This window comes from Anopheles nili, chromosome 2 (genome assembly GCF_943737925.1).
Source record: "Anopheles nili chromosome 2, idAnoNiliSN_F5_01, whole genome shotgun sequence".
Taxonomy (NCBI): domain Eukaryota; kingdom Metazoa; phylum Arthropoda; class Insecta; order Diptera; family Culicidae; genus Anopheles; species Anopheles nili.
In genome coordinates this window covers 12829653-12857369 of record NC_071291.1, presented here as the reverse complement: position 1 = coordinate 12857369, position 27717 = coordinate 12829653, and the positions used below count along the sequence as shown (strand labels likewise).

Below are 27717 nucleotides of genomic sequence, written 5' to 3'. Positions count from 1 at the left end.
TGCAGCTGATAAGTTTGGTTTTCTTGTAAAAAAATCACATGCATAAATGCTAATTTTGAATTTGATTCTTATAGGACGGTACTGTAAATGTGCATACCATAAAAAATGGACAATTCGTTAGGACAATAAATCCCATCGGATGTACAGGCTGCAGGATTGAAGTGTCTTTCATCACATTGTCATATCAGGGTACGTGATATATGAACAATGCTTCTCCTTTACTTCATTCCGAAACCTTGTTTTTCGATTCCTTCATATTAATTCATTCTTCATTTTTAACGATTCCTTCATATTTCCAACAATCTTCACAGGTCATATCGCTTTCTCCGCGCTGGATGACACCTCCCATTCGGTGCACGTGTTCAGCATTAACGGTGTGAGCCTTGGGTCGAAATACGTGTCTGGCCGCGTGACTGGGTTAACCTCGGCGTCCGATTATCTGGTGGTGTCCGATGATGCCGGTGATGTGACCATGAGCCGTTTGTACGGGTAAGATCTCCTGCGATGCACATTATCGATCCTGTTACTAAACCGCTTTTCGATGTCTACGCAACTTTAGGTTGAAGCCAATCTTCGACATACCTCTGCACGTTCCCACGCAGACGATCGTCGGTGCTGTTGGTAATACGCATCTGTTGGCACCGCTACGAGACGGAAGCTTGGGTGTAATCGGGATTCAACAACCAATCGCCTACAAAAAACACAACGTTCTAAACGTCTAATCTTCCAGCAACATTAACGATGTTTCACAGTAGTGGTTGCTATGCGCAGTATTTATGTTAGTTACAAAAATGTGTCTGGCGTGTTTGAATGCAATATTTGATTAATAAGAAAATAAAAAACTAGACTCACTGAGCAGGAAGCAATTGCAAAACCCAAATATGGTACATAGGCCATTGGGCTCTGCTGGACGATGTCCTGCCTACCGGACATAGCAATGCATAACAATCGTCAGTATATGAAAGAGCTGGAACAGTTTCTAGCACTAGTAGGACAGAAAATAATGGAACATTTATATTAACCCGGCAATGCCGTCATAATAGATTTTTAGTAGAAAACCAATCACTACGATGGAATAAGTTTTAGCATTTTTTAATTGAATTTCATTATCTTCTTGCAATAATTTCTTGTAATGATCAAGTAAACCAGGTTCTTTTTGGAGAATTACGTTAATTTGAAAAAAATCATCCAATATAATAAATCACTATACTTAAAGTGATCATCACGATTTGCTTGAAATAACCTCATTTTGACCGTATACCAGATATAAACTGGCACGTATACGTATTCCCGTCCTTGATTACGGCTTAGTAAAGAGCACACTTTAGACAAAATTACCGAACATTTCAGTAGCGTTATTGATTTAAAAACATAGAAAAGTGTCAAAACACGACAAATTGTTATAGCTGAATGTGGATCCGACGAGTTGTTGTTTTAGTGGTGTAAATTAGAAAAAAAAAGTATTGTTCAATCGGAGTGCAAACATGCTGGCCAAATTTGTCCGGGCACTTGAATATAGAATTCAGAATAGCTGGAACATTTATTACAGTGTACTAAAACCTGCAGCAAAGAGTGAATTTTATAAAGTTAGGTCCTTGTCTTTTGCTTTTGACAAACTGGCGTAAATATCAATGCAGAACTGTACACGAAACATTCCTCATGCATAGAACATCTTTTTTTCCAAGCTTGCTTTACCAACTTTTCGTTATTTATAGTATTATCAATTTTAAACCAGTAACGAATAAAAATATTTGTATAACCCAACTATTCAACTGTTTTATTACAAATGCTGTATTATAATCCTTCTCATTTATTTCTACCGATTATGCAGAGCTTGCTTGAATATTTATAAAGATTGTATTCATTGCATTTTTAACCCCTTTATAGTTTTGTCCGAGCAGCGGGCTTATTGAGCGTGCATCTACTGATTTGCCCGGGTATTTTTGATAGCAGTGCTCGGGCATTTTTGATTAATTCCTTCACAGTCCTTCAATTTTGAAAAAAAGGTTCAAAAAATTTTCCCCTTTTTTTATTTGTGGTTTGAAAAAAAAACGTGCTCTAAAATTCATAAAATTTAAAGTTTTTATTCTTTTTTGTTGGGATTTTATGCTAGAAAATGATAATTGATTCAGTCAGTGTTTGAGAAAATTAGTTAAAATGAGGAAGAATAAATCAAAAATGCCCGAACAAGTCGGGCAAATCAGTAGATGCACGTTTGCATGCAACAAATGCACAAAAATCAAGCCCACGTGGCTCTCGTCGCTAAGCGGTATCGATTCGGCGTCAGATTTTGAACGCCAAAATCGCCACATTTCAATTCGCTAGTAACAAGAGATCATGCGTCGAAGAGGTTACATGCACCAGCCGGATTACCACACTAAGTTTAATGGATTTCCCCTCCTAATGTTATCAGCACATATCGCCGATCTTTCCGGCGCATGATAATCAGCATCCCATCTCATTTGCTCTCGTTTGCTATCGATCGCAATGTTTTACGCACACTGTAGCATCTTATTGAGCGTCTTATCTTGCTGGTCATAATTCGGTCGCAGTATTTTGCCGGTCATAGTAAATTGTCTCGCTGCATACTTTAAATCCTTTTTCGATACAGAACATAGCAGAAAACTGTATGTAATAAATTTCTGTTATTTTAACCTCTGTTCTCCATATCTTTGAGCATCTTTTTATCACAAAACTATATGAAAATAGCGAGATGATCAAACACAGTGTCCAACTAGCACGCATCATTCCATAGTGCAAGGAATGGTCACCTCCTACGCTCCCCTGGTACAAAATATAGTAGTTTGTCCTTGTTGCGCTCACGTGCTGCTCCGGTTATCCGAAATATTAATCTTTAAGCCCATGGCGCACGTTTTTTATCAACAGTGCCAAATTTCGCGTCGTCACGCGTGGTTCTAGCGCAAGTGAATATCACAAAATTCTATCGATTATTCTATCAAACCGCTGCCAGGAGAATTTCGGCGTCGGATTTTGAACGCCAAAATCGCCACATTTCAATTCGCAAGTAACAAGAGATCATGCGTCGAAGAGGTTACATGCACCAGCCGGATTACCACACTAAGTTTAATGGATTTCCCCTCCTAATGGAATCAGCACATATCGCCGATCTTTCCGGCGCATGATAATCAGCATCCCATCTCATTTTCTCTCGTTTGCTATCGATCGCAATGTTCTACGCACACTGTAGCATCTTATTGAGCGTCTTATCTTACCGGTCATAATTCGTTCGCAGTATTTTTCCGATCATAATAAATTGTGTGACTGCATACATTAAATCCTTTTTCGATACAAAACATAGCAGAAAACTGTATGTGATAAATTTCTGTTACTTAAACCACTGTTCTCCATATCATTGAGCATCTTTTTATCACAAAAATATATGAAAATAGCGGAATGATCAAACACAGTGTCCAACTGGCACGCATCACTCCATAGTGCAAGGAATGGTCACCTCCTACGCTCGCCTGGTACAAAATATAGTAGTTTGTCCTTGTTGCGCTCACGTGCTGCTCCCGTTATCCGAAAGCAAATGAGATGAGATGCTGATTATCATGCGCCGGAAAGATCGGCGATATGTACTGATAACAAAAGGAGGGGAAATCTATTAAATGTGGTAACCCTTGAATGACAAGTGATTCTCGGATCGAAATCCAGCTGGTACATGTATCCTCTTCGTTGCCTGATCTCTCATTACTAGCGAATTGAAATGTGGCGATTTTGGCGTTCAAAATCCGTTGCTGACGAGAGCCACGTGGGCTTGATTTTGTGCATTTGTTGCACCTCTATGAATATATGTCTTGCGATTTTTTACTTTTATAAGAATCAATGAATTATGTATTTAAGAACTCAAACTCCAAACTACATATAAAAAAGGGTGACAATTTTTGACCCTTTTTTTTTAAATTGAAGGACTGTGAAGGGGTCAAATACTCGTTGTTTCTCAAAAAACTGCAAGGATCTCCGCTTTGGTAGAGTAGATTAAATACACACTGTGATGTTATGCTTTTTTCAATGAAACATTTTATTGATCCATCAATTTGTTATGGTTCCTTTCTCTATCGTTTATCCATTCCTAATTCTCCTGCAGCTATCACTACCGGTTAGCTCTGTTTCTTTGGCCAAACACCGATACTACATCGCTGCAGGTGACGCGATCTGCTGTTGAACATCTACTATGTATGCTCTTTGATATCCTACTCTAAGTAGTGCCACGAAGTAGCGACTTTTAGCCTACTCGTTACGGTGCTTTCGCATGAACTGTAGCAGCGAGACATTACGTAGATATATTTACATGGTTTCAAATGTGCCCATCGTTACCCACCAGACGGCTTCATCGAATCGGTAACGTTGGCGCATCAGTAACTCCATCTTACTATAGAGAGCACAACTGCGATCCTGGTCATTATAACGATACGTTACGGACTCGTTGCGTACATTGAATAGCTTCTTTTATCAAATAGGAGGTATTTTAAATAAGTTAAAAATAGTGCATTTAAATGCTCTTGGACTCTACGGGATGGGTGGTTTTCAATTCCCGAGTCCGTGCGTTAAATTGGCTGCTGTTTAACAAGTAGCGGACGATAGCATGTTGGATTCTAATAGTGCAACTTTAAATAAGTTAAGTAAATGGCATAAGTGTTTTTTTTTCTGCAAACTTCTTTTTTTTTGTAATTTTTCCAAATTGGTTTTCTTCCTGCTCAATTCTTTAGCTTACTTTGTATCCGTTTGCATCTAGTTGTGCATCGTTTCAGCCCGAATGCAGTGGCCGTTCGTTGAGATTTAGAGGCACGAACGGAATGGTGACACCACCAGCCGCCAGTTCGTGACCATCCACAAGCGCCCTTAGTTGGGACGGATCGGGTAGACGAACGTTTCGGACTCATCCTTCGACAGGACGTTCTTCGCCACGCACGTGTACGATCCCATGTCGGCCCACCGCAGTCCAGTGATGATCAGTTCACCCGTTGGCAGCGTGCGGAAGCGAGGATCCTGCAGACTGTCGACCACGTGGCCCTCCTCGTTCAGCCAGGTTATCTCCGGAAGCGGGCGTCCAATGGCTTTGCACGGCAGCACCACAGTCGTGCCCATGTTCTCGAACAGCGTCTTGTAGTGCAGCGTGATGCGAGACCCCTTCAGGTTCTTGAACATCGAATCGACGGCAGCTGAAGGACGCAGCAGTGGCATGTCGGAGTAATTGCCCAGATGAGACACGCTGTCCACGTGGTGGACGACGGTCGACGAGCTAACCTCCTGTCCAGCTGACCGGCCGATGCATGTGTAAGTCGTTTGAGAGGCTCTCGAGATGCGATCGATCACCAGTCGCGTCACAACGCGAGCCACCGATGTTGGGGTATCTTCCGTGATGACATTAACGCTTATGTCGTCCCACTGTAATGGCGCGAAACGTAAACCGATGAGTACTGGAACAGACGCACGTGGTATCGAGCACGTGGACGCATACTTACATCAGCCGTTTGACCACTTCCGTGCACCCACTGGACAGTGGGTGTTGGGGAGCCCATAATTTCACACTCCAGCTCGACGGTGGTTCCACGTATCTGGGCAACTCGTGCCGGTGGTGCAGCCGTAATTTTCACAAACGTCGGTCTCACCGCACGAGGTCCATCCGCACGGACACCCTCTGAGGAGGTGTCCGATTCGAGGACGACGGCACGGCCACTACCAGGGGTGACCAGCAGCGGAAGCAGCACCGTCGCCAACAGCAGCAAATGCTTCAGGTTCATCATTTCTGAAAGTGAGAAACAGCGAGAGAGAAGAGAGAAAACCGTGAGTCGATCGGGGGTGAGAAAATGGACTAGTTTTTCGCGTGCGCACGTTGTCTAGGAAAATAGATAAGCTCTCGCGCTCTCAAACGCTATCGCCCATGAGAGCGTCTAGTGCACTGAACCGTACAAAGAGAGAGAGAGAGAAAGAGAGAGAGAGAGTGACAGATGAAGAGAACGTGTTCATGGGGTGAATGAGAAATTCCGCTCGAAATTGCATCAGACACCTTCGCCTGATGCTCGTCCGGTACGGGTTGTAATCGAAGGGCCTCTTCCGGTGTCACTCTGTCACGTGCTTTTGAGCTCAAACCAGACTTTAGAACACCTTTGCTATCACCGAAACAACGTGGCAACATCAATTGTCCACCGACAGTGTGTTGCCCACGCGCAGATGTTCTCCCAAGCGACAGAACAGACCCCAAAATACGATCGGATTTATTTTTAGTGATCATCGCAAACATCCGGTTTCCGTTTCCGACTGTCCGCCGCAACACGCTCGTAAATCGAGCACGTGAATTTCGTCCACCATGGGGAACACGCACATTCGTCCCTTATCGGACGGTGCGCCGGCGCCAGTGTCGATGACATCATCGTCCGATAACGCCGTCGCGTCGCCAAGAACGATCCGTACTACAATTCTTCCGCAACGGTGCGATAGTCTCTAAATTTACGACCCAATACGCGCGCAAAGTGGGCAAAAGGCAAACTCCAAAGGTTAAATCCCGGGCAACCCGAGCGAATGGCCGGTCGAATCGCGCGCGCGACCCAAATTTACGCGACACGCCAGCCAACCTCGTGTGCGCTTTGGTTTCGTCTGACTTACCCAACCTCAGGTTTTACAGAGACTCCCTACCACCCAGGCCATCTCCTCGATCCCCATTGATTTTTTAACCAACATGTGTATGTGTGTACTCACTTTCTTTCCCTTGCTCGCTTTTTTTTTTGAACGTCCACGATGACGAGGGTTTCTTTGTTTCAACTGTGATATTGCGGTGATCACCGCTCGTAGTACCTTTCTCTTCTCTACCGCGTGGTTAGAGCTCGTCCGTGTCGCAGCGTGTCAGTCCGATCGTTAGCTGATCACGCTGCCTGAACCGCGTGGTGTGGGGGAAACAAATCGCACGATTATACCAATTCTCCAAAGTCCAATCGAATCCGATGATTCGCTCTTTCGCCTTCAGTGTTCAGCTCCTTCTCAGCAGTCTCCTTCTCGCGCTCCGTTCCGATTCGATACGGAATAGGTTTTCTTTTTGTGCCAAGCGTTTCGTGGGAGGGGTGCGTATTTTCCGACAACCCAGACTGGACTTCACCAGCACCAGGGTGCTTAATTTTCCTGCCGTTTGAGCGTGCCTTTTTCGCTTCTTTTCTTTTCGCTGCTGGGTGGGGTGTGCTCTCGACCAAGATGATCGAGCAGAGCCCGCCCGAACCGGACTTTCGAGGGCCTTCTCGAGGGCGTAAGTGTGTATTTTGCACACAACCGTAGCCCCCCAATTCTTTGGAGGCGAACGGTTTTTTGGGTCCGGCGTTTTCTACGCCGTTCTTTAGCGCGGAAACACTAGCGACCACTTCCTTCTGGTTCGTCTCCGATGCCCCCGGGATCCCTGGGTCGGCCACGCGCTCTCCTACGGCTATCTCTTTGGCCTCACTCGTTCGCTCTAGGGCCGTTTGCCTCCTTGCTCCGTCCGATCCGTCGATGGTGTAGTTCCTGTGGTGCTAACTCCGCGATCGCTTCTCCGCGGCTAGACGACGATCATGCACGCGAGAAAAAAAAATATATATACTGCTCACCGGCAGACACACACACGCACGCGCGCGCACGCACACACACACACACCGGGTGTTATGTAATGTTCGAGTTTATGAGATGTTTTATCAGCACATTCAGCAACATTAATTCGGAAAGGTTCACTTTTTCGCCGGGGCAGCACATATGGGCGAACAATGCCAACGTCGTCGTGGCCGTGATGCTCGAGCCCGCGCGGATCGAGTGGGCTTTTGTCTATCGGCACGACACGCTCACTATCGTGTCACTTAACGGCCCGTCGTGGCACACACTCGTAACGTCCGAGCAAAAACGGTACAGCCTCCAAAGTCCTTCCTGCTCAGCCTGCGGAGGATCGCTCAAGATCACTCGCTCGTCCGATGAGAGTAGCTCGCGAGTATTCCGGATTCGGGTCCTACCAGTGACAGCACGATGGCAGCACCACAACTGTACCCTCGATGGTGATGGCGATGGCGCCTTCAATGTCGGCACTAATGGCAGCTACGATGGTGGTCCTGCCGGCCAGCTTGCTGAGGATGCTTGCGCGCTGATGCTTCGTCGACGATGATAACCGGAGTGGACCGAGGGCTGACATTAAACGGGGTGTAATCTCACCGTCCCGGGGTAGGCACGTTCCGATTTCGGACCCGTTCCCGTTGTCGGGCAATCGATCTCACGTCACCGATCAATCAACACTTGGCCTGCGCACTGCGCTGACGTCAGGGCCTTTTGTTCTTCGGCGAAGGAGGTGTAGAAGTGCTGGTGTCTGATGGAGATGTGTCTATCGCACTGAAGCACGGGTGATTACAACCGGAACGAACAGGATCTCGAACGGGCCCTCTCTCGGCGATGCTGGGATGCTGGCCACCAACGCTGCCGGTACTGTTGAATGTTTGGTCTAACGCGTTGATTCGCTAATCCGATCCAATGGTGCTGGTATCAGTGAAGCGGTGGGATGAGATGCAGACAGTTGCAGTTTGCGTTTGCAGCACACGACACACTTGCGGCCTCGCGGGTTGATGCACAAAATGGAAATGCGCGCGCCAGAACCGTGCACGAATTTATAATCTCACTCCTCGGTCGCGGGTCGCTCTCGCTCGTTTTCCGTTGGTGTGAGAGCGAATCGTGGCCCAAGTCGGTGCTCAGTTACGTTTATCTCCCCCATTGCGCGCTAGCTCTAGTCGTTCCACTTTGTACGCATCGAAAATGGGTCTCCACCAGGCTGGTAGAGAGACTAGAGTAGAGCCCTTTCGAGATGCAGACGAGCCCAATGTGTTCTCGCTCTTTGTTTCATGCATGGCGCGACTTAGTATACACGCGGTGATACTTAGTATACATGTAGGGGTTAGTGGACGCGTTGGAATAGAACTGACGATCGAGGGAAGATCAAACCATCTGTTACTACTACGGTGCGACAGAGCACACTCCTTTGCGTTCTCTCTCTCTTGCTTTCTCTATCGCTCTTTTTCTCGTTTTTGTCCGAATAGCTTACCCCGTACACTGAACAGCCGGATCAGGCGATCATGATACGAAGTCATTAGCACCGTTTGGATCTGCTTCGTTACATAAAATAGTCTCCCCACTGCATCCGATGGGCAGCTGGGCTCGTCGACCCGATCCGATTGTTTGGGCTGTATTTGAAGCAGAGTTGTCCCTTTCGCGCAAACCCTTTGCGATCGTGCGGGGTGTCCCTTTTCCAGGTAACCACCACCACCACCGTTGGCAATCATTATTAGTTCCTCTTTTCTTCGATTTCTCTCGCGATTTCTTGCGTTGGTTGGATTTAAAAAAAAAAGGCCGCTTGAAAGGAAAATACACACACACACACACACTAGGGTCCACCCTCGCGAGATTAGCTGTACTGGCATTAGCAGCAGCAGCGAAAAAAAAAGTGGAATAATCCACGACTAACCGTACCACCATCGTGCCACCCTTAGCGTGCACGAGCAACGTGGCTTAAACGTGACTTGGCCACTCGAGGCCAAACCCCTGGCGGGCTACACCGGATCGGGTTAGCTCGACAAAAGACCGTTAATTAAAATTAATCGCCTAAAATCAGCCACTTCCACGTCGGGTCGGAAAAGAACGCACGCGAACACACCTCCACACAGCGCAGTATGGAGGCAGGATTAGGCCACGTTGCGAAGGGCCAGTCGGTAGGTCCGGCGTATCGCGCACCACACCACCAGATAGGAAAAACCGTGAGCAAAGAAGTACAGTTGCATCACATGCTTTTCACGCGCCGACCGGTCGGCTCGGGAAGAATGTGACTTTCACGTGATATTTGCGCGCTAGGGTGGGCTGGGGCTGTTGACAGCCACCCTTTTTCACTGGTGGGTGGACTGTTCGATAGCTCGAGGACACATCACCGCCGGTTGCCTTCATTATCGCGGAAGCATTTTCCCAAAACCGGGCTCATCGCAGCCGCGCTATAAATAAATTCTCGCCAGAAATGCCTGACGCGAAATCTTAGACGGAAGGCCCCGGGCTTTGTGCTCCGGCGCGGAACTGCCAAATATAAACAATTAACACACAGGAGCCACACCACGCCGTTTCGGTTTGCCTTGGCCAAGATTGGCATCTTGTCGTGTTATCTGCTCACCTGTCCGTTCAAGGCCTGGCACGCTGTGAGCAAGACGCGAATCGGTCAATCACGATGTCGAAGACGTTCCGGGAACTTTCCACTGCTTCACGAGTCGCAGCTATCTTCTCTCATACCCGGTCTTCCCACTCCCATTAGTTGCCCCTAAATGGCCCCTGGGTGGGTAATTTGCCGATCGATGGTTGATTAGATCTATTACGCACCTTTTGTGCTGCGTGGGTAATTATCGTTGGTTGGTTGGGTAATTTCTAGAACAAAATTACTCGGGCACCGACCGCTTGCTGAAAGATTTGCCGTAGACCGTTGGTGTAGGCATTTAATAGCATTTAATAACATTTCATCGCTCTAATGATTCCTTGCTGACTTTTTGTATTATTTCTGTTGCTAAGTACATTCAACATTGGGAGTTCTTTCGATGTACTTTTATTTCATTTTATTTTTTTTTCACCAAGATCCATACTGGTCAATTAATGTACTTTCCCGTTCCTCATTTTCCCACAGCCACACCTAGCTTGGCTGGACCCCTGTCTGGGGAATGTGCTGACGAAATTGGATTTCCTGCTCCCATACGGTGTGCGTCCGCCGCAATTAACGGTCAGAATTTCATCATCCAAAAACGTCGGAATTCGTCGGAAGTCCAACGCCGGCGTCTACACCACGGCACGGTGCATTCCCATATCAGCACAGTACACCACGTACGAGCCTTGTCGCCAGCTAAGCAAACACGAGAAATGTTTAAACATTCCTTCGTCACTGCTGGGCACGGCCTGGGCAGGCCTCAACATGCCGTTGACAAGGCACGGTGTGCTGCACGAGGCTATTCGTTTTTATTTTATTTTTTATATCGGCAAAGAAGCACCGATATCGGACGCACACGAACGGAGCATACCGCTCGAACCCTGCCACAGGGAAAAGATGCCCAAAAAAGCTTTAACTTAGCCCAGACTGGCGACGACAAGCTCCTTAGCAAATTGGTCCCCGGCCAGTCAACGAGCGATATGCTGATGAGACGATATTCTTCGCTTGTAGGAATGCGAAGGCGATGGAAGGGCACCGAAGGGCTTCCGCTAATGCTCCCTTCAAGAACCCAGACGGACCCTCAGGAAGGCCCTTCCGGGCATGCTCGAATTTCATGTACACCGGCCCTTCGAGCGGCCCTTCCAGCTCGTTCGCGACCTTCAGCGTCGTCGTGGACTCCCATCGCTTTACATCGAGTCAATCAATCACCATTACCGCTCGCAAGTACCCAGTCTCATTATGCCGCTTATCTGTGCAACTTACGCAGTCATTCAAGTCATCGCGCCTAATTTGCACAGAAGTCATTGAACATCGTATCGCCGATCTTATCAATTTTTTCCTCGCTGAATGGCAGAAGAAAAATAAACATTACACATTTCTTTCGCCTGTACAGTATCGGAGCCCTCGTTTTGCGTTGAATCTGGCATTTCCAACCCACGTGTGCACAACGGCTGAGGGTTTTCAATTATCAAACACCTCGGTTACCGCGCTTGTGGCCCGTTTAATGTCGCTATTCACGCGATAACGCGTACTACCGCTATGTGTGAGATTTGAAATCTCGTCCAACTGCTACTACGATTGGCGTTGATCAATTTTAGGCACACCTGGAAGGCTTGGGAGAAAACCGGAGGACTAAGTAAACATTGCTCTGGTTGATTAACACATTTGGCACATTCTTACTCAATCGCAAGCACGTTTGATTAAGTTTCTCAAACACCAACTGCTGCCAATTCTTGGGACACATTTGATATACAGCTCGTGTAAAATTTGTGCTGCCTTTACGGGTATTAGCACAGTATAGAAAATCAATTGATTTGGTTAGAGAGTGGCGTCCGGTGCACGGAATGGGTGCTCGGTAGTCAAAACATGCCTCGTGTTGTGCCATGCAATAAATAAATTCGTTCATTCAAGTCCAAACTTGCTGCGATGCTACGAGAATCGCGATTTACGCGCTCGATGATAAGCAATCAGCGATAAGCCCGAAGGCGGAGTTTCGAGGAACCCATTGGGGGTTGATTTTCGAATGAAACTACTAGCGACTCCCTTCTGTGCCAAATCGCTATCCTGCGAGCCACCCCCCGGAGTGAAGGTATTAAGCCCGAAACGGACGTCCGCCAAACGAATCGAAACGGTTAGCGATCAAACCGCAACACGTTGTGTGAACGTACGAAAAAAAAAACCGACTGCCTCTCGGGGAATCACCCGCCAAAAGGGGTGGACAGCACCGGAGGGTCGAAAGGAGAGCCACGCGACGTCGGAAGGAATCAGTAATGACCCAGCAACAGTGCGATCGGGCGCGCGCGCGCACAACCGAACAAGCAAAACGCTGACCCATTCGCCTCGCGATCGCGAACACCGGTTTTCATTCGATATATCGGACCATGCCATGTATTAATTTCGCCACTCGACAGCTGCGTTGGTGGTGGTGTTACGATCTACGACCGCGAAAACCGCGCGCTCAGCTGTCACTTGACGATCGCCGACCGTGCGCACGCGACCGACCGATCGCACGAGAGCACGATGATGCTGCTGTTGCTGCGAATGATGATGATGATGATGATGAATGCGAACAATGATGTGAATGACGCCTGATCGAGGGGAAGGGGGGGGGGGGCAGTGGGGGTCCTAGGGGGTGTATGTCACCTCTGTGGTTGCCACTGCCAGCGACCATCGAGGCAGACACGATGGAGCCGAGATCACGTTCGGCTTTCGATCGTGGACCGGTCGGGCTCGTTTCGCCGCATTTTCACTGCTGCATGACCCGCTCCTGGCACGCCACCCTGCTGACGCAACCGGGATCGTGGGGGCAGAAGAAAAAAAACGGACGATCACGCGAGAGTTGAGCCCCCCCCCCCCCTGCCACTGCTGTCAAAATGGGGGGGGGGGGGAGGGGCGTCATGGATGCCGCATGCCTCTCGAGCGAGTGTCATTTGTTCGGTGGTGCGGTCGTGATTTGATGTCGCTCGAAATTGGCCACCGGCATCGGTTGAAGGGGGGGGGGGGGGGAAGGAGTGAAAGAGAGAGGAGAAGGGGGGCTTGATGGAAAGTCTCATGAAAGTCACCTCACCGTACCACCCACCGGGCTGACGTCAATTCCTCTTTCGGTGCGCCACTTCGAAGCAGATTTATTATTCACGAACACTATTAAGCGCGATGTCGCCGATCACGAGTCGATGGGGCGCTTTTCCAATTTTTCATCCCCCTCATTTTTCCGACCTATTCACGTGACTGGTACTTGGGCAAGCTGTACTATCGTTCCGGCGATCGAACGCGGCCTAGACTCCATCCTACGTGCAGTAGTTCACGTACTCCCGGTTCGAAACATCGGATGCAACCAGCCCCGTTGCAACACTGCACTCATGCTGCATTCGCCCGCACGATCGCTGACCGGCAATCAAGTGATCAAGCGAGACGGAAAAGACTCGTTCTCTTCCGCCTTCCACCACGTCCTTCCGATGTCCTTCCGCGGCCACGCGAAGGAGCAACCCGCAGCAGCGGATCAAGGTCAAAATAACTATAAAAATGACATACTACACTCAGCTGTTCCTCTTGTGTGCCGCCATCCGTTACGGCTCCGACGGTTCCGACGGCGGCGGTTAGCTGGGTCGAGTCAAAAAAGGTGACTGGGTAACTGAACAGGTTAAGTAAAGACTTCCCTTCGCTTCCAGCCGGGGATTGCGCTGGCATCGGGTGAACGGTTAACACTTTGATTGCGACCCTTCCCATCGTGCCTTCGTTACCATTCAGGTCAACGTACCAGCTTCACTCGCTAATGCTTTAGAATGCTTAGTACCAGTTCACGGGGTAGGGTTTAGAGTGCTTCTAAAATATCCGCACCCAGCGAGGAACGCATCCTCCGGCCGGACCGATTTCAAGGAGATCAAGAAGCTGCCGGTCGTGGAAAAGTTTATTGATCCTATCAGTTCGGGCCGCGACCGGGCGTCAGAAACCAGTTGGTCTGAGATGGAATTGGAATTTCCGTACCACCGCGCGGGTAGCGACGTAAACGACGCTACATAATGGCGAAACATGCCTCGCCAAAGGAACCTTAAAAGAAGGGCCTCTGTGACTCATAATCATTAATCGGGTTTCCCTCGTTTGTTTTCCATTCGACAGAGAGCGCCCCGGGGCAGTTCAACCTAATTACCTACCAACACGCATTATATAAGACTAATAGTTTCGTACAATGTTCGAAGCGCATCATTCCATTTTCTGGAATCGCAACACAACATCCTGAGTGAGCATCCTGTCGGCACTGTTCGCCCAAGGCGATGTTCGATGGACGTGCGTCACAAGTCGATCGATGGATGGCTGAAAAGTAAATCACACCGACATTCGCTGGATCCTGCTGGGGCCCAACGCCAGCTGAGGTTCTACATGACCAATGTCACGTAGGCATGTCAAAGGCCGACGAAAAGGAAAGGAACATTCTCTGGCGGCGATCGATTACAAAGCAAAACGGTGGTGGTGGAATTATCGTGTCACCTGATCGTCCGAGCGGGGCTTGGAAATTTCCCAGCGTGTTCTAGTTACTCAGACCAAACGACTTGGCAGAGCTCCATTTGCCGTCGGCACGCTAAAAGCCGCCAGCGCTCGGTAGCACCCGCTAAATGGTGTAGGCTTTTCTCATGCAATCATCGGCCGCTGTTGCACCGTGACGTACGAAACGCCCGGGTAAGTCACTAATAATCACGTTTAATTTGATGACTCACCTAATTTGCCCAATTAAAAAATGCATAAAAGGTAATCCCACGCGTTGGCGATTCAAGCGTAATGGATGCTGTTTGCCACCAGGCACCCTGCAGCAGGTGATCGATGACCGATCAGTTTGCCGCACTGTGCTAATACTTAACGAGGGAAGTGGAAAGTGATCCATCAAAAATTTACCTTTTCATCACCTGTCGCATTGCGGTCCCGAGGCAACGCTCAATGCAAATGATGAACGGATTTTACGCAAAGATGTAGGTAATTTATTTCTCGGTTAAAGACACGGAGCACGTGTCACGATTGCATGGTCGCGACCGTTGGTCACGCAAAGCAAAAGGGCTCCGGTTGAAACGTGTTGCTCCACGTGAGTCAAAAGGACGAAATTAATTCTATCGCTTTTGTAATGTTCATGACAATATTTTTATGGCATGTAAATATAATTCAATAAAACATTATTCTGTAGTTTGTATGTCAAGTTTATTTGACTGCTTAAACATCAAGTGAGATGATTTATAGAAACGATAGTGAAGAAATTGAAATAAACAGTTGTAGCGAGTAGCGATTTTGAAAACAATTTTTCATAACTAAGATGATTTGCTGTGTCAGCAACTCTGATCCTGTATGTGTGCTTGGGGATTTAGTTCTGGCGAGGAAATAAAAAAGGAATCTTCCCCAGGCTATACCAACACAATCCATCATAATTAACTGTGGTGGAGTGTAAATGCACACTCATTTTGCTGACGTCATGAGATCCGTGTGCACAAATCCAAAATAGAACGCCGTGGGCCAATCCTTCGCCTCAATATACACAATCCGAATGAATGACCTGCACGAACGGAAATCGTACCGATGCTGATAAGGGAGTACTCGTCTGTAACAACAGCACCAGCACTCGAACGCCTCACCAGACTCCAATGATCACGAGACTACGAAATGGGCGTTGACATGGTAGATAGGACCAGCTCACGTGAAACCACGCCACTGTTGTGTTTGTGTTGTTGTATTTGCCTCCTGACGCCACCAATCCCCGGTTACGGTGGCAGGTGGCAACGATCATTTCCCCACGATGAATAAGTTATATGCTACATAACGTGCATCTACTTAAAACAGTACCTCCGGCTGGCAGCACTGTCCGAAATAGTGCTGCTTGTACAGTGATAGGAGAGATCGCTCTTATCACATCACACCGGCAGTATGGCGCGCAGCAGTTGGCAACACTGCACCGAGCGCATCAACATTATCGCACCAGGCGCACTTCTGCAAGCACCCGTTTAGGATGGTGAGGACTTTATGGTTCCACAGCATGCACAAAGCGGGGCATGATTAGGACGACACTTGATACCGTTTGGAGCAGAGTACTAAAGCCAAAGCGCACTGAAGTGTTTCTAGCTGTTGTATCTGCTTGTTGTACGGCACCATAATTCGGTGCACTTCCTGCTGGTGCAAAGGAGACTAATGACAAGGCAAAAAACGGCTAAAAGCCGCAAATGATCACTTGCCGTTTAAATGGCGATCCAGAAGAAACTAGAACTCCCAGTGGAAACTCCCCGAACAACTCGACTATCCCCCACGAAATGTGCTCACTCGCTTAACATCGTGCTTTGTTCATGGCTGCTTACCTGTAGCTTTAATTTCACGGAAGCTGTTTGCGATTTCACAGGTTTCACGGCTAAAAACGCCCGGTTGCGATTACTCGAACGCACGTGTACCGCCCAAGCTGCCACTCGAAACGGACGAACTCAAACGCAGAACACTTCAGTGCCGCCGGCAAATGTTGGCGTAACGTACTTCACCCCAGATGATCACCAGCTTTTTCACGATGCAGCCCCGGAAACAGTTCCTTCGTTTCGGAAAATGGGAGCCGACAAAGGCGACCTGAATGATCTGCTCTTACGAAAAACTTTTCCCAACTTTTGCACACCGGTACAGTACTGGAACTAGTGCGAACGCTTCCGAAGCAGCTCGCGAATGACGCGATTTTCCTTAGCCCACGGCCCGGTTAGCCCTTCCAGAAAGCGATCAGATCGTTGCGGCTATCAACACACGATTAAATATCTGCTCGCTACTGTTTCTTCCTTTTATAATCCTTGGAAATTTATACACTATCCAACGCAACCGGCAGGCGAATGGCGTCGTGAGGTACAGGGTGTTTTTGGGGGCGGGAAGAGAGGGTGAAGCCTCTGGCACCCGCCTGCACACACACACACACCTCCCCCTTTGAGGGGTTTGGTGGTTCTCTTCTCGGCGAAAAAGAGACGCGGCTAAGATGCTGCAGGAGCGAAAAGTAATCGAAATGAAGTTGACGATCTAAAGGGGAGTGTAGCTTAGAGTAGGAACGATAAATGCTGAGAGAATAGCTAGCAACCCCGTGTGGTGACTTCACCCCCTGAAGCACCCCTACCGAGGGGTGGGTTATGGAGTGAGAGAGAGCGAGAGTGAGAGAGAGAGAGAGAGAGAGCGAGAGATGAAGGGAGAAAGAGAAGGCTGCTACGTAAAAGAGATGGAAAAACGTCGAAAGGATAGGGATGGTACGGTGTGAAAGAGCGAGATAGAGCACGTGCAAGAGATCGTGACCGGCAGAATCCGTTGAGATGACGAGATGGGTAGCCGGTGGAGGCGAAATGGAGGAGCGAAAGAAATATAAAAAAAAAAAAGAAAGAAATAATCTTCGTTACACGCGGCTGCAACCCTTGGGGCAATAGACATCCTTCCGTTTGCCTACAATCGTGGCCAGCAGTGCCAACGGTTTGGGGGTGAAAATTTTATCCGAAGGCTCCACTGAATGGGTGTTTTGCTAATTGTCTGTTTTTCCACAGGCAGCGAGGGGGCCTAGTTGTTGTTCGGGAAATAATTGCCTCATACATTGTCGGCGGGTAACCGAAGCATCCCTATTTAAGTGTGTTCGATTTAAGTGTGTGCGCTATTTCATTATTGCTTGGGAAGTTATTCAACAGATTTGTATGATCATTTAACCAGCAAACCGGCGTCAATTGTATGAAATATAATTTTTCACATTTTCTACAAGGGCATATTACGGGGGATTTTTCTTGCCATTTTCCACGGCTGACAGCAATCGCTTTTCCTGGCGAACGAAATTAAACATCGTAACCATCCGATGACACATCATCGCCGCCGGCCCCCAGTCTCAAGCGCAAACACGACTGCGTGCGGTAGGAAGCACCCATCGGGTGTATCCTTTTTTTGCTGGGCGGAGAATATATAGCTATATATTTCATCAATTGACTTACATTGCACTGGGGTGTCGAGTTGGGCCACCGTGGCGAACGCACAGGATGCCTGCTTGTGCGTAGTGTTGCATCATGCACAGCCACGTATGTGTGAGCGAGTGTACGTGTGCACGCCGCACACACGCGTGTTAGTTCACGCCTTTTGCTTCTTGGCTTGCCGGGACTCCTGCTGCTCCTGTTACGCTTTGAGTTCAATTGATGACTTAATTCTTGACAGCCGCAGCATATCGATCATTTCAATTGGCGATGATTTCGTACCCACCGCCTAGTTGCTTAATTCAATTCCCGACCAATCCTGGCATCTCGGTTCGTTTGGTGACGCGTAACTGGTGGCCCACCGCACGGAATGCCACGTCCCGGGACGACTTTGCGCGTCATCAGGCTCCCGATCGCCGCTTTAACATTCCATCAAGGTGCCCAACCGTCCACCGATTGACGATTCAATTTACTCGCCTAATCGCGCCGCGACTGGACGCGGAAAATGCCGCGTGTCCTGGCGTGTTCGGTCGTCCTGAAAACTTCCATCGCCATCCTGGCGGCATCAGCGAACCGGGGCACCCCACTAGCCTGGCTACAACCCTGTGAAATTCGTCATTAATCCATTTCAATTCGGTTAATAGATTTCGGTGGCGCTTCTCATCAGGGATCCTGCTGCTTTTCAATTGATTGAAATGAGGCGACTACCATCGACAGGGGGGAATTTGTCGGATAAGTGACGCCTCCGGCGGAGACTCGTCCGATCGCACCGCCGTCGGTGAGCTCGAGTGGCGTATCCTTCTACGGTTCGGTTACAGGCGACGTAGCTGGAAGGGCCCAATTTGCCATTTAGATCGCCGGGATGCTCGCTGTGCTACTGAATGATGCATGCACCGACATTAGACGGCCGGCGTTCAGGTGTGTGTAACCTGCGGCGGGCTAGCAGTACCGTACGACTTCCAGAACTCGGCCGTCCAGCGCTGAGCAGAGTGGGGCGTTTCATCTTCGCATTAGAATATCAGAAAGACAAGTGAGGTTACGATGTGAATTATAATGCGCCCCAGCCCCGTCGGTATGCTGTTGAGGGCCGTCGCCGATGCTGGCCGGGAAATGAGACGACAGTTTGTCGACTCAATGCCCTTTTTACGCCACTCGAATATGGTACGTAAAACAAACTCCACCGGCCGGTCTACTATTGGCCGACGCGCCTTCATGGGCGTCGAATTAAAAGAAACCCTAGCAATGTTAACATCAATTAACCAGCTCAGCACCCTGTAAAAAGCTTCAGCGAGTTTTTTTGTTGACCCATGAAAAACAAGAAAAGCACTCATTAAACCTACCACAACGATGGAATACTGTAAATGATTATCTTAAACGGATAAGGTCTACGTAGTAAAATTAAGTAAGTGTATTGTCGTTGGTTTATATGTGCAAGCATACAACATGAAACTGATCGAAAATTATGAAATATATAAGAATTATACAACTCTATGTTGTTGAAGATCATTAAATAGATCAATCAATTACTTTTTTTATATTATTTTATCATCTAAATCTTTCACATATTTGGATCACCGACATTTTTGAATATTGAACAGTAATATTACATACATTATACGCATGAAAGAAGAAATGTATTACACGATTGACGTATTACTGTAAATGTTATTCCGATTGTATATTACTAAGTATCATCGTGTCATGCATTTCAAAACCATGAGCAATTCATGCTTTGTACTATAGAATTTCTGCAAATAGCGCTGCTCAAAAGCATGATTTTAGCTACGCCATCTAGCGTTCGTTTATCAAACCACTCTGAATCTGAATGTCAGATATTCGAGCCCTATCTGACTCACAGTTAAAACTTATTTGCATTTAGTTACTAACAAAATGTATAAACAGCATTGAGACAAAATTTAAATCATAAATTTTACAGATTAAAGCTTTTTTTTTAATATTGTAGCATTTACTTTTTAGTATATTGTAAAACTATTCTATTTGAATGATTTTAAAACATTTGACACATTTGATGTTTCATCCGCAAAATTGGTCGTGTGTACGCGGTCTTGATTGTTTTGGGTTTTAGTTTGTTGATTGTGAGCATTTTTGTAAATTTATTCGTGAAATTTGAATTTTTAAACACAATTTTCTGCGTATATCTATTGCGGCTCATCTCTTATGCGTGCATAATCAAATCTTATTGCTTTACATAAATTAAACTGTTGTAAATTAATATAATATGGTTTTGTCAAATTATGCTTGAAAAAAGCCGACAATTGAATCATCAGACAAGTTGCTTCCAATCATACTTAGGCCGAATACTGATAGGAACCTGTTCAACGCATCACAGAAACCAATAAAGTGACCTTTTGGCTATCTGCTGAATTACAATCATTCCAGTTTTATTACATAGAACAAATTCTGTGTCTTCGTGATTTAAAAGCTACCTAGTTTTAGAAGAAGTCGTGCCACCGTTCAAGATGCTGAAAGTTTTAAGTCATTCAATATCAACAAAACACCACCCGATAGGCATTGTTTTAAGAAGTTTTTCTACGGGCAGTTTGATGCAAGAAAATCACAAGTAGGTGCTGCGAATGCTTGGTTGAGAATGAAACATAATAAGCAATAGAAAAGCCACAGGTGGTTTTAGAAAGCATGTTGCTTTTGCTGCTGTTCATTTTTGAATATTCGGGTTATAACACTCTTCTCTTTTTACTAATATTTTTCACCACAGATGCAAACTATTAGTAGTCGGCGGTGGAGCTGGAGGATGTTCCGTTGCAGCAAAAGCGTCCAGCAAATTGGGCGCAGGAAAAGTGATTATTCTTGAACCAGCTGATGTAAGTAGCAATTCCACAAAAAGCCTTCATTTCGTCTATTGCAAGACTTACAAGCGTCTCGTGAAGTGGAGGCGATTTTTATCTCTATTTCGCGATTACAAATTTAAAGTGTGCAATCAAAATTAAAGCTTGTTATCAACGCTTCCTTCCTGCTATTATTATCTACAACAGGATGTTCACTTAGAATGATTTTTTGTGTATTCGTTTTACTCATTCCCATAATCTTTTACCGAAGTTTTTTAAAACTCGAGACATATTTTTCTTCATAGTTCGTTATGGGGGTTGTTCTTCTCAAACTCAATTTGTTAGCTATGCCCGCCAAAAGACTGCAAGTCAGCATTGTATAACTTGTGCTAATTAAAGGAACAAACTGAAATCTGTTCGTGACGAGCGATAATTTGTGGGTTTCGAATTAGTTTCTTTTTTTCATTTATTTATAGCTTTTTCTATCTTTAAGCTTGGGCACATTTAATCTAGCTACATTTCTCTTGTTTCTTATCAGAATCACTATTATCAGCCAATGTTTACTCTGATTGGAGGAGGAATAAAAAAACTAGAGGACAGTTTTAGACCTATGAAAAGCGTGTTACCTACACTAGCTACATGGGTTAAGGATTCGGCTGCAAAATTGGATCCAGATAATAATGCCGTTTATACAAGCAGTGGCGATAAAATCGAGTACGAGTATCTTTTGGTTGCTGTCGGGCTACAGTTGAACTACAACGCGATTCCTGGACTGGTTGAAGCGCTCTCCATTCCGAATGGGAAAGTGTGCTCCAATTACTCACCCAAATACGTCAACCGAACTTTTGAAGCTTTGCGGAATTTCAAAGCTGGAAATGCCGTGTTCACGTTTCCGAACAGCCCTGTCAAGTGTCCTGGAGCACCGCAAAAAATTCTCTACATTGCAGAGCACTATTTGAGAAAGGTATGCGTATAACTAAAAAATCATTCTAAGGACCTTGCATGTCTACGGTACGGACCGAAGCTCAATTCGTTTGTTTCATTTCAGAACAACAAGCTCAAAAATGCCCACTTGCAGTACAACACCTCTTTGCCGGTGTTGTTTGGTGTAAAGCACTATGCTGATGCGTTGTGGGAAATCATCAAAAAGCGCAACATCGATGTGAATCTTCGTACGAATCTTGTCGAAGTCAAACCAGCCTCTGATGAAGCGGTATTCCAAAATCTTGACAAGCCGGAAGAACAATTCACCATTAAGGTAAGTAGGTCAGGCTGTGGTAAACGTGCGACAAGGATCTTAACGTCTCCCTGTTGCTCACATTGCTACAGTATGAACTTCTGCACGTCACACCTCCCATGGGCGCCCCAGACGTGTTGAAGGCTTGCAAAAGCCTAGTTAATGAGGCTGGCTTCGTGGACGTGAACAAGGATACGCTGCAGCATCAGAAGCTCAGCAACGTTTTTGCCATCGGCGATTGTTCGTCGTCACCGAATTCCAAAACAGCGGCCTCCGTCGGTAAGGAAACGAGAGCTACTTGTAAATGCTAATTCATCAGCGAGCTGGCATCGTTAGCATTGCATGTGCATTTGATTTTTTCTTCCTTCGCTTCTATCTTCAGCTGCACAATCGCAAGTGGTGTACAAAAACTTAATGGCTGTTATGGAGGGTAAAACACCTAACCGGGTGTTCGATGGATACGCATCCTGTCCCTTGGTCACCGGATACAACACGTGTATGTTGGCTGAGTTTGATTATTCCCTGACGCCGTTGGAAACTTTCCCAGTGGACCAACGCAAAGAACGCTTCTCCATGTACCTTATGAAGAAGGACTTTATGCCGGCGCTTTACTGGCACTTACTATTGAATGGGCTCTGGAACGGTCCGGGGTTAATGAGAAAGTTGATGCATATGCACGTTTAAAACGTTCCAGTCCATTTACCATGTCTGTGATGCTTAATACTCACAAGTGGTTTGTTATTTTTTCAATGATTGTTAGGTAGTCTTTATGAAATGTAATGTTCTATCAACTTTCGGTGCAATTTTCCAGGCTGTTCTCAAAATGAATTCATCACGTTGCGCGCATAGCGGCAATATATAATTTAATATTTAACCAGTTATAACGACCCGGTTGTTATTCAGTTTATATTCTTTACTGTGACTTTTGTGCACAAGTTTCGTGCTGGAGATTTTCACTTTATTATTAACTGGTTGGAAGGTGTACTTGTAGATTACTTACGAAGTCAACATCTACAATAAAAAAACATCTTATTGCAGTATTTCTTGCGTCGTTTTTTGATATTTGATTAATAATTTATACTTCGCTCTCTTCCCATCGAATAGCAGTAATCTTTTATGAATTCCAAATTTTTACGATTAAATTGCGTTCAAAAATTTACTAAATTATTCATCTATTTCCACAAGATTATGCTCATTGAAAACGAACACGCCATAGCGTGGAAAGTGGAAAAGATAAAATAAATGACAATAAATTAATTTCCGAGCACTTCTCGGGTAAAACTGAAAGTTTTTCACAAAAGTAACAAAAGAACATACCAGTTAAGAGTTAATATTTTTCCCCTCCATACGAGGCACAAACTGTGCTACGGATTAATTCAGCGTATAACACAATTTGACTTCCGCTGTACACAAAGTTTCAAATCTTACTCATAGAAAACGCTGTTTCAATTCTTGAAATATTTCAAGCGTTTAAATTATTTGAAATAATTCAATCATTTGAATTTTCAATTGATTTAGTGGTAGACTCATTTTTGTAGCACAGTTTCACGGAGGATAAAACATTACCTCTTGATTGGTATGTTCTCTTGTTACTTTTACGAAAAATTTTCCGTATTTTGCTCAAGTGAAATGCGAGCTAGTTTTCTTTTTCTTAATTAAAAATCATAATTTCTAGGCACAAACATCACCATTAGGCATTCGTCCAAATCATCATCTGACGTATCGCTGCCTAGCAATGTCATCGCATTTAACAGTGTGTGCGAGCGAGGTTGTTTTGATCGTTAATGTTGATATCGCAAAAGGTTTGCCGGATTTTAATTCAAAATTTATGAAAACTTTTCATTTATTTCTACTAAAATATATTTGAAAGTGATATCCAAATACAAAGTAACTAAGCATAATAAAGGTAAGTTGTTGTATCAAACATGTAACATGGCATCAATCGTGTAAGCAAAATATGATTGCTAACGCTGGTTTATTTTAACTTCTCTTTGCTAATAATTTAATGGTTATTATGTTTAATTGCAGCTGAATGTCAGAGACCCAAATTGATCTAATTTTGTACGCAAAAGCAACAAAGAACTTCGGATTGTAAAAGTAACTGCGTATAGCACATGTTTCAAACAATATGCTGATGAACAAATGACGAGTTGGCGTTCAAATTTGAGCATAAAATCGCAGATGTAATCTACATTGAGCATGTAACATGTAAAAGCACCTTCTAACATTCCGAAGCACGCCATTCATGTAGAAAAATTATACATTGATTATAATACTACCTTCCTTGGCTGCAGCGCTATTATCGCATCGACAGAGATTTCTTATCTATTCCGTTTGAACCCGTCTGTACATTGATCAGCACCTAACATGGGATTCGTCGTAGGGCTGTTGCTCATGATTTTGGATCCATTCAAGATAGTACGGAATTACTTCATCAGACCTATCGCAACACTCGGGCTGGCTGCGGCAGAAGAATACAAAGCCCGCAAGGAAAAGAGCGTAAATACCACGAAAAATGTGTTCCTCAAGTTGTTCATCGTCGTTTTGGTGGGATTTTCCGTCGTGTGGGCTTCGATATTCCTGTACCTATACTTTTACTACTCGTACATGCCATCCGTTTTACACTTGAAAGATGTACATCTCAACTTACGGTACTTATCTAACAGCTTTCTGTTATATCACAGCCAACAGCCATTAATCATATGCTTACATTTGGTTTATTTTGTAGCGAATGTAAGGATGCTTCGATAGACTGTAAACCTTACCCAACGGCGAACGTGGCATTGACAAATCATCAAAGATTCCTTATGGTTGGACAACCGTACAAGATCATCCTTAACCTGGAAATGCCTGAATCTGATCACAATGGTAAAATAGGTAATCGTTTATATTAAGTGATCGTCCTAGATAACGGTTGTGGGTTTGATGTAGCTTTGAGTACATGTTAAAGCAATGCTTTTGCAGGCGCAACTAAGTCGCTTTTTCGCTTCCCGCAGGCATGTTTACGGTTTGCGGTACGGTCAAGGATTACGGGTACGAGGAAATCGCCAAATCATGCCGCATGTCGATGCTGCACTACAAATCGGACCTGCTCAAAACGATCCTCACGATAGTGTTCGCACCGTTGCTGGTATTCGGCTATCGGGAAGAGAAGCAACTGGTCACGGTGGAATTGTTCTCAAATTTCCTCGATGACTCCAATCACCCGGCCACGAACATCGACATCACCATTCTTCGGCAGGACGTTCAGCTGTACTCAGCACAACTGCAGGTAGTCGCTAACTTCACGGGGTTACGCTATCTAATGTTTAACTGGCCCGTTCTTTCAGCGGTGATAGGTAGGAGTTTACTCGTCGATACTCGTTCGCTTTACGTTCTACGATTTACGAATCATTTGCGCTTTCAGGCATCACCACCAATCTGTTTTTCATTCTAATTGTTTGCGTGCTGAGCTGGTACCATTGGGACGATTCGGAGTGGATATCGGACATAAGTAATCGCTACCAGCAGATAGTCAAGGGTGTCTCGAAGGTAGCTGCAATCGGACATTCCGAAACACCGAAGTCGGCAAAAGAACCTGAACCTGTCGTATCGAAAGACTGGCTAATGGACGAAGAATAACGGTTGTGGTTTTTTTGTCTATTGTTGTTATGTTTTTGTATAAAATATTACTTTTTTAAATATGTCTCTAGCGTTTGCCTATTTGTTTGCTGCATTCCATTTGCGCTCTCAGTCAAATGGCGCGTGTTGGACGTCTGTGGTTAAGTTTCAGACATCAGACGGCTTGCTATTGAAGTAAGTTGAATCACGCCAGACCAATCATCCGTCAGCACCCGTGTCGTTTTTCCCACCTACGCCTAATCATCGCCTCCACCTTTCTCCCCGAGAGAAAGGATCTTTTTTTTCGCTCGTCTGCGCGCTACGCGATGAGTTTCATTTGCAAAAATCTGCCCACAAACGCCTCCAACGCCGGTCAGGATGCGAATGGCCTTGGGGGTAAGAAAAAAAAGGGAAAAATCGGTGCGTCTCGTGGCCACGGTACGGCTGCGTTAGCTCCACCGGCGAAATAATACGGAAATTGAAAATGTTTAAAAATAACCCAGCCATGTGTGCGGTTTGGTGTGCGTGTTTCGTCCTCCCCCTCGGAGCATCGGTTATCTCGCTCGTCTCAGACGGCACACGGGGTCGCATCCCCTAACCCCCTAACCATTTTCTTCTCTTCCGATAGACTGGCCTCGACCGAGACACGCAGCATTACGCAAGAGTTGGCTAAATTATCGTGCGCAAATTCGACTGCTGGCGTTTCGATGGAACGAAATCGCTTCCACGGGAGAACTTGGCCACTCAAACAATACCGAAATGGGTGTCGGCGCCATGACATCATGCGCACGTTCATCGATTCGATGGCCAGCTTTAATTCGAAACACCCCATTTGGGTGGTCTTGTGGGTGGCATAGTTCCCGCCACCAAAAGAATAAAAAAGATTGTCTCGGAGACAAGGCCTTCGCGAGCGCAAGGTCCATGAATTCCGCACATTTTTCTTCGGTCTGGTAACATTTTCCACATTCTTCTAGGAATCCCAAAAAAATGTTTCTAATCGAATTTACCCTCGTGATCTAGATTAACCAACGATCCATAGGCTGTAAGAAAATGGTCGTTGAAAACGCATGCTTTGCCTTCTCGTATCAGCTACCGGTGCAAAGGAGAAATTATGTCAACGGACACCGCAACTGCATCGAGTCCGCGACCTCGCGATGGTGCGTAATTAAAATTATCTTTCCACGCACGTCCCACCGGATGCTAAATTAGAACCGGAACTGCCTCCAGACAGGAAATAGCTTGGGCCCGGAACCGTGCCTCGACCCCGTGATAGGTATCACAATTGTCCGCTTGCCTCAGCACCGTTCCTTTCTCGCTCTCTGCTTCCCCGGAAGCGCTAAGTAATTAGAACGTAGATAGCCTCCACCGTCCGGAACCGGTTCCGGTGCTCAGTCGGTTGCGTAGAGCAACGGGAATTTCGCGCAACTCGCGGCTTCATTCCGGAAGTACGCACACTTCGCGTTTCCGTTAATGCTTTTCTCTCGAGTGCTGATGAGATGTGTGTGTGTGTGTTGTACACTGGATCGACGATCTGGATGCGATCGTTGTCACTATCAGTTTACAAGATCATCTTAAAGATCGTGGTGAAAGAAGAAAGCCAATGCAGGAAGTGGACGATTCCTCGAGCGATCGTTGGACGTGGTTTCAAGTAGCACACGGTGCACTGATAAAGCCGTACGATCCAGACCAGAGCCAGAGTGGCACCCATTAAAAAGGCCCTTCGAAAGGGAACCGTTGGGCCATCCGCCAAGACGTCAAACTCGTCTTGCTCTTCGAAAAACCCCGACGACATCCGGCTGATTACTTCATCGCATTCGGCGGCTTTATCCGCCCGTCCGTCCGTCCGCGCGGGAGTTTATTGCTCCCGGGTGAGTCTCAAAAATAAACACGGCGGGATTGGGTGCGTGTGTGATTTTGTCGCCATGGCCACCGTGCTAATATGTGTCACCCTGTGCCGGG

At 46.2% G+C, this 27717-nt stretch overlaps 4 protein-coding genes across 5 annotated transcripts in view; 3 read left to right on the top strand and 1 right to left on the bottom strand.

Moving 5' to 3' along the window:
- Positions 1-1756, top strand: part of LOC128729435 (neurobeachin-like protein 1) — a 47207-nt gene extending 45451 nt beyond the window's left edge. The window contains exons 17-19 of the mRNA XM_053823051.1: positions 75-189; positions 312-489; positions 560-1756. Coding sequence (XP_053679026.1) covers positions 75-189; positions 312-489; positions 560-722 — 456 coding nt within the window. The 3' untranslated portion in view covers positions 723-1756. The remainder of the gene's footprint in view (positions 1-74; positions 190-311; positions 490-559) is intronic.
- A 2286-nt stretch (positions 1757-4042) lies between these two features.
- LOC128722128 (neural/ectodermal development factor IMP-L2) lies at positions 4043-16546 on the bottom strand. 2 transcript variants are annotated; one of them, XM_053815962.1, is made up of 3 exons: positions 16513-16546; positions 5487-5770; positions 4043-5409 (listed from the first exon to the last, which is right to left on the bottom strand). In XM_053815962.1, the coding sequence occupies exons 2-3, from the start codon at positions 5766-5768 to the stop codon at positions 4864-4866; spliced, it is 828 nt and encodes a 275-aa protein (XP_053671937.1). In that variant the 5' UTR covers positions 5769-5770; positions 16513-16546; the 3' UTR covers positions 4043-4863. The 2 variants fall into 2 exon arrangements, with proteins under 2 accessions (XP_053671937.1, XP_053671936.1); XM_053815961.1 differs by lacking the exon at positions 16513-16546 and adding an exon at positions 6721-7752.
- Positions 16547-20597: 4051 nt separating this feature from the next.
- LOC128732019 (sulfide:quinone oxidoreductase, mitochondrial) lies at positions 20598-23095 on the top strand. The gene is made up of 6 exons (XM_053825178.1): positions 20598-20698; positions 20852-20957; positions 21460-21885; positions 21970-22179; positions 22251-22437; positions 22541-23095. The coding sequence occupies exons 1-6, from the start codon at positions 20598-20600 to the stop codon at positions 22840-22842; spliced, it is 1332 nt and encodes a 443-aa protein (XP_053681153.1). The 3' UTR covers positions 22843-23095.
- Positions 23096-24525: 1430 nt separating this feature from the next.
- LOC128720357 (seipin) lies at positions 24526-25779 on the top strand. The gene is made up of 4 exons (XM_053814023.1): positions 24526-24809; positions 24887-25035; positions 25155-25496; positions 25565-25779. The coding sequence occupies exons 1-4, from the start codon at positions 24526-24528 to the stop codon at positions 25777-25779; spliced, it is 990 nt and encodes a 329-aa protein (XP_053669998.1).
- The last annotated feature ends 1938 nt before the right edge of the window (positions 25780-27717 follow it).

Coding starts and splice junctions, on each gene's coding strand:
- LOC128720357 (XM_053814023.1), top strand. CDS start 24,526: ATGGGATTCGTCGTAGGGCTGTTGCTCATGATTTTGGATCCATTCAAG. Junction 24,810..24,886: donor GATGTACATCTCAACTTACG/GTACTTATCTAA, acceptor TTTATTTTGTAG/CGAATGTAAGGATGCTTCGA. Junction 25,036..25,154: donor TGATCACAATGGTAAAATAG/GTAATCGTTTAT, acceptor CGCTTCCCGCAG/GCATGTTTACGGTTTGCGGT.
- LOC128732019 (XM_053825178.1), top strand. CDS start 20,598: ATGCTGAAAGTTTTAAGTCATTCAATATCAACAAAACACCACCCGATA. Junction 20,699..20,851: donor TTGATGCAAGAAAATCACAA/GTAGGTGCTGCG, acceptor TTTTCACCACAG/ATGCAAACTATTAGTAGTCG. Junction 22,180..22,250: donor AAGAACAATTCACCATTAAG/GTAAGTAGGTCA, acceptor ACATTGCTACAG/TATGAACTTCTGCACGTCAC.
- LOC128722128 (XM_053815962.1), bottom strand. CDS start 5,768: ATGATGAACCTGAAGCATTTGCTGCTGTTGGCGACGGTGCTGCTTCCG. Junction 5,410..5,486: donor GAAGTGGTCAAACGGCTGAT/GTAAGTATGCGT, acceptor GCGCCATTACAG/TGGGACGACATAAGCGTTAA.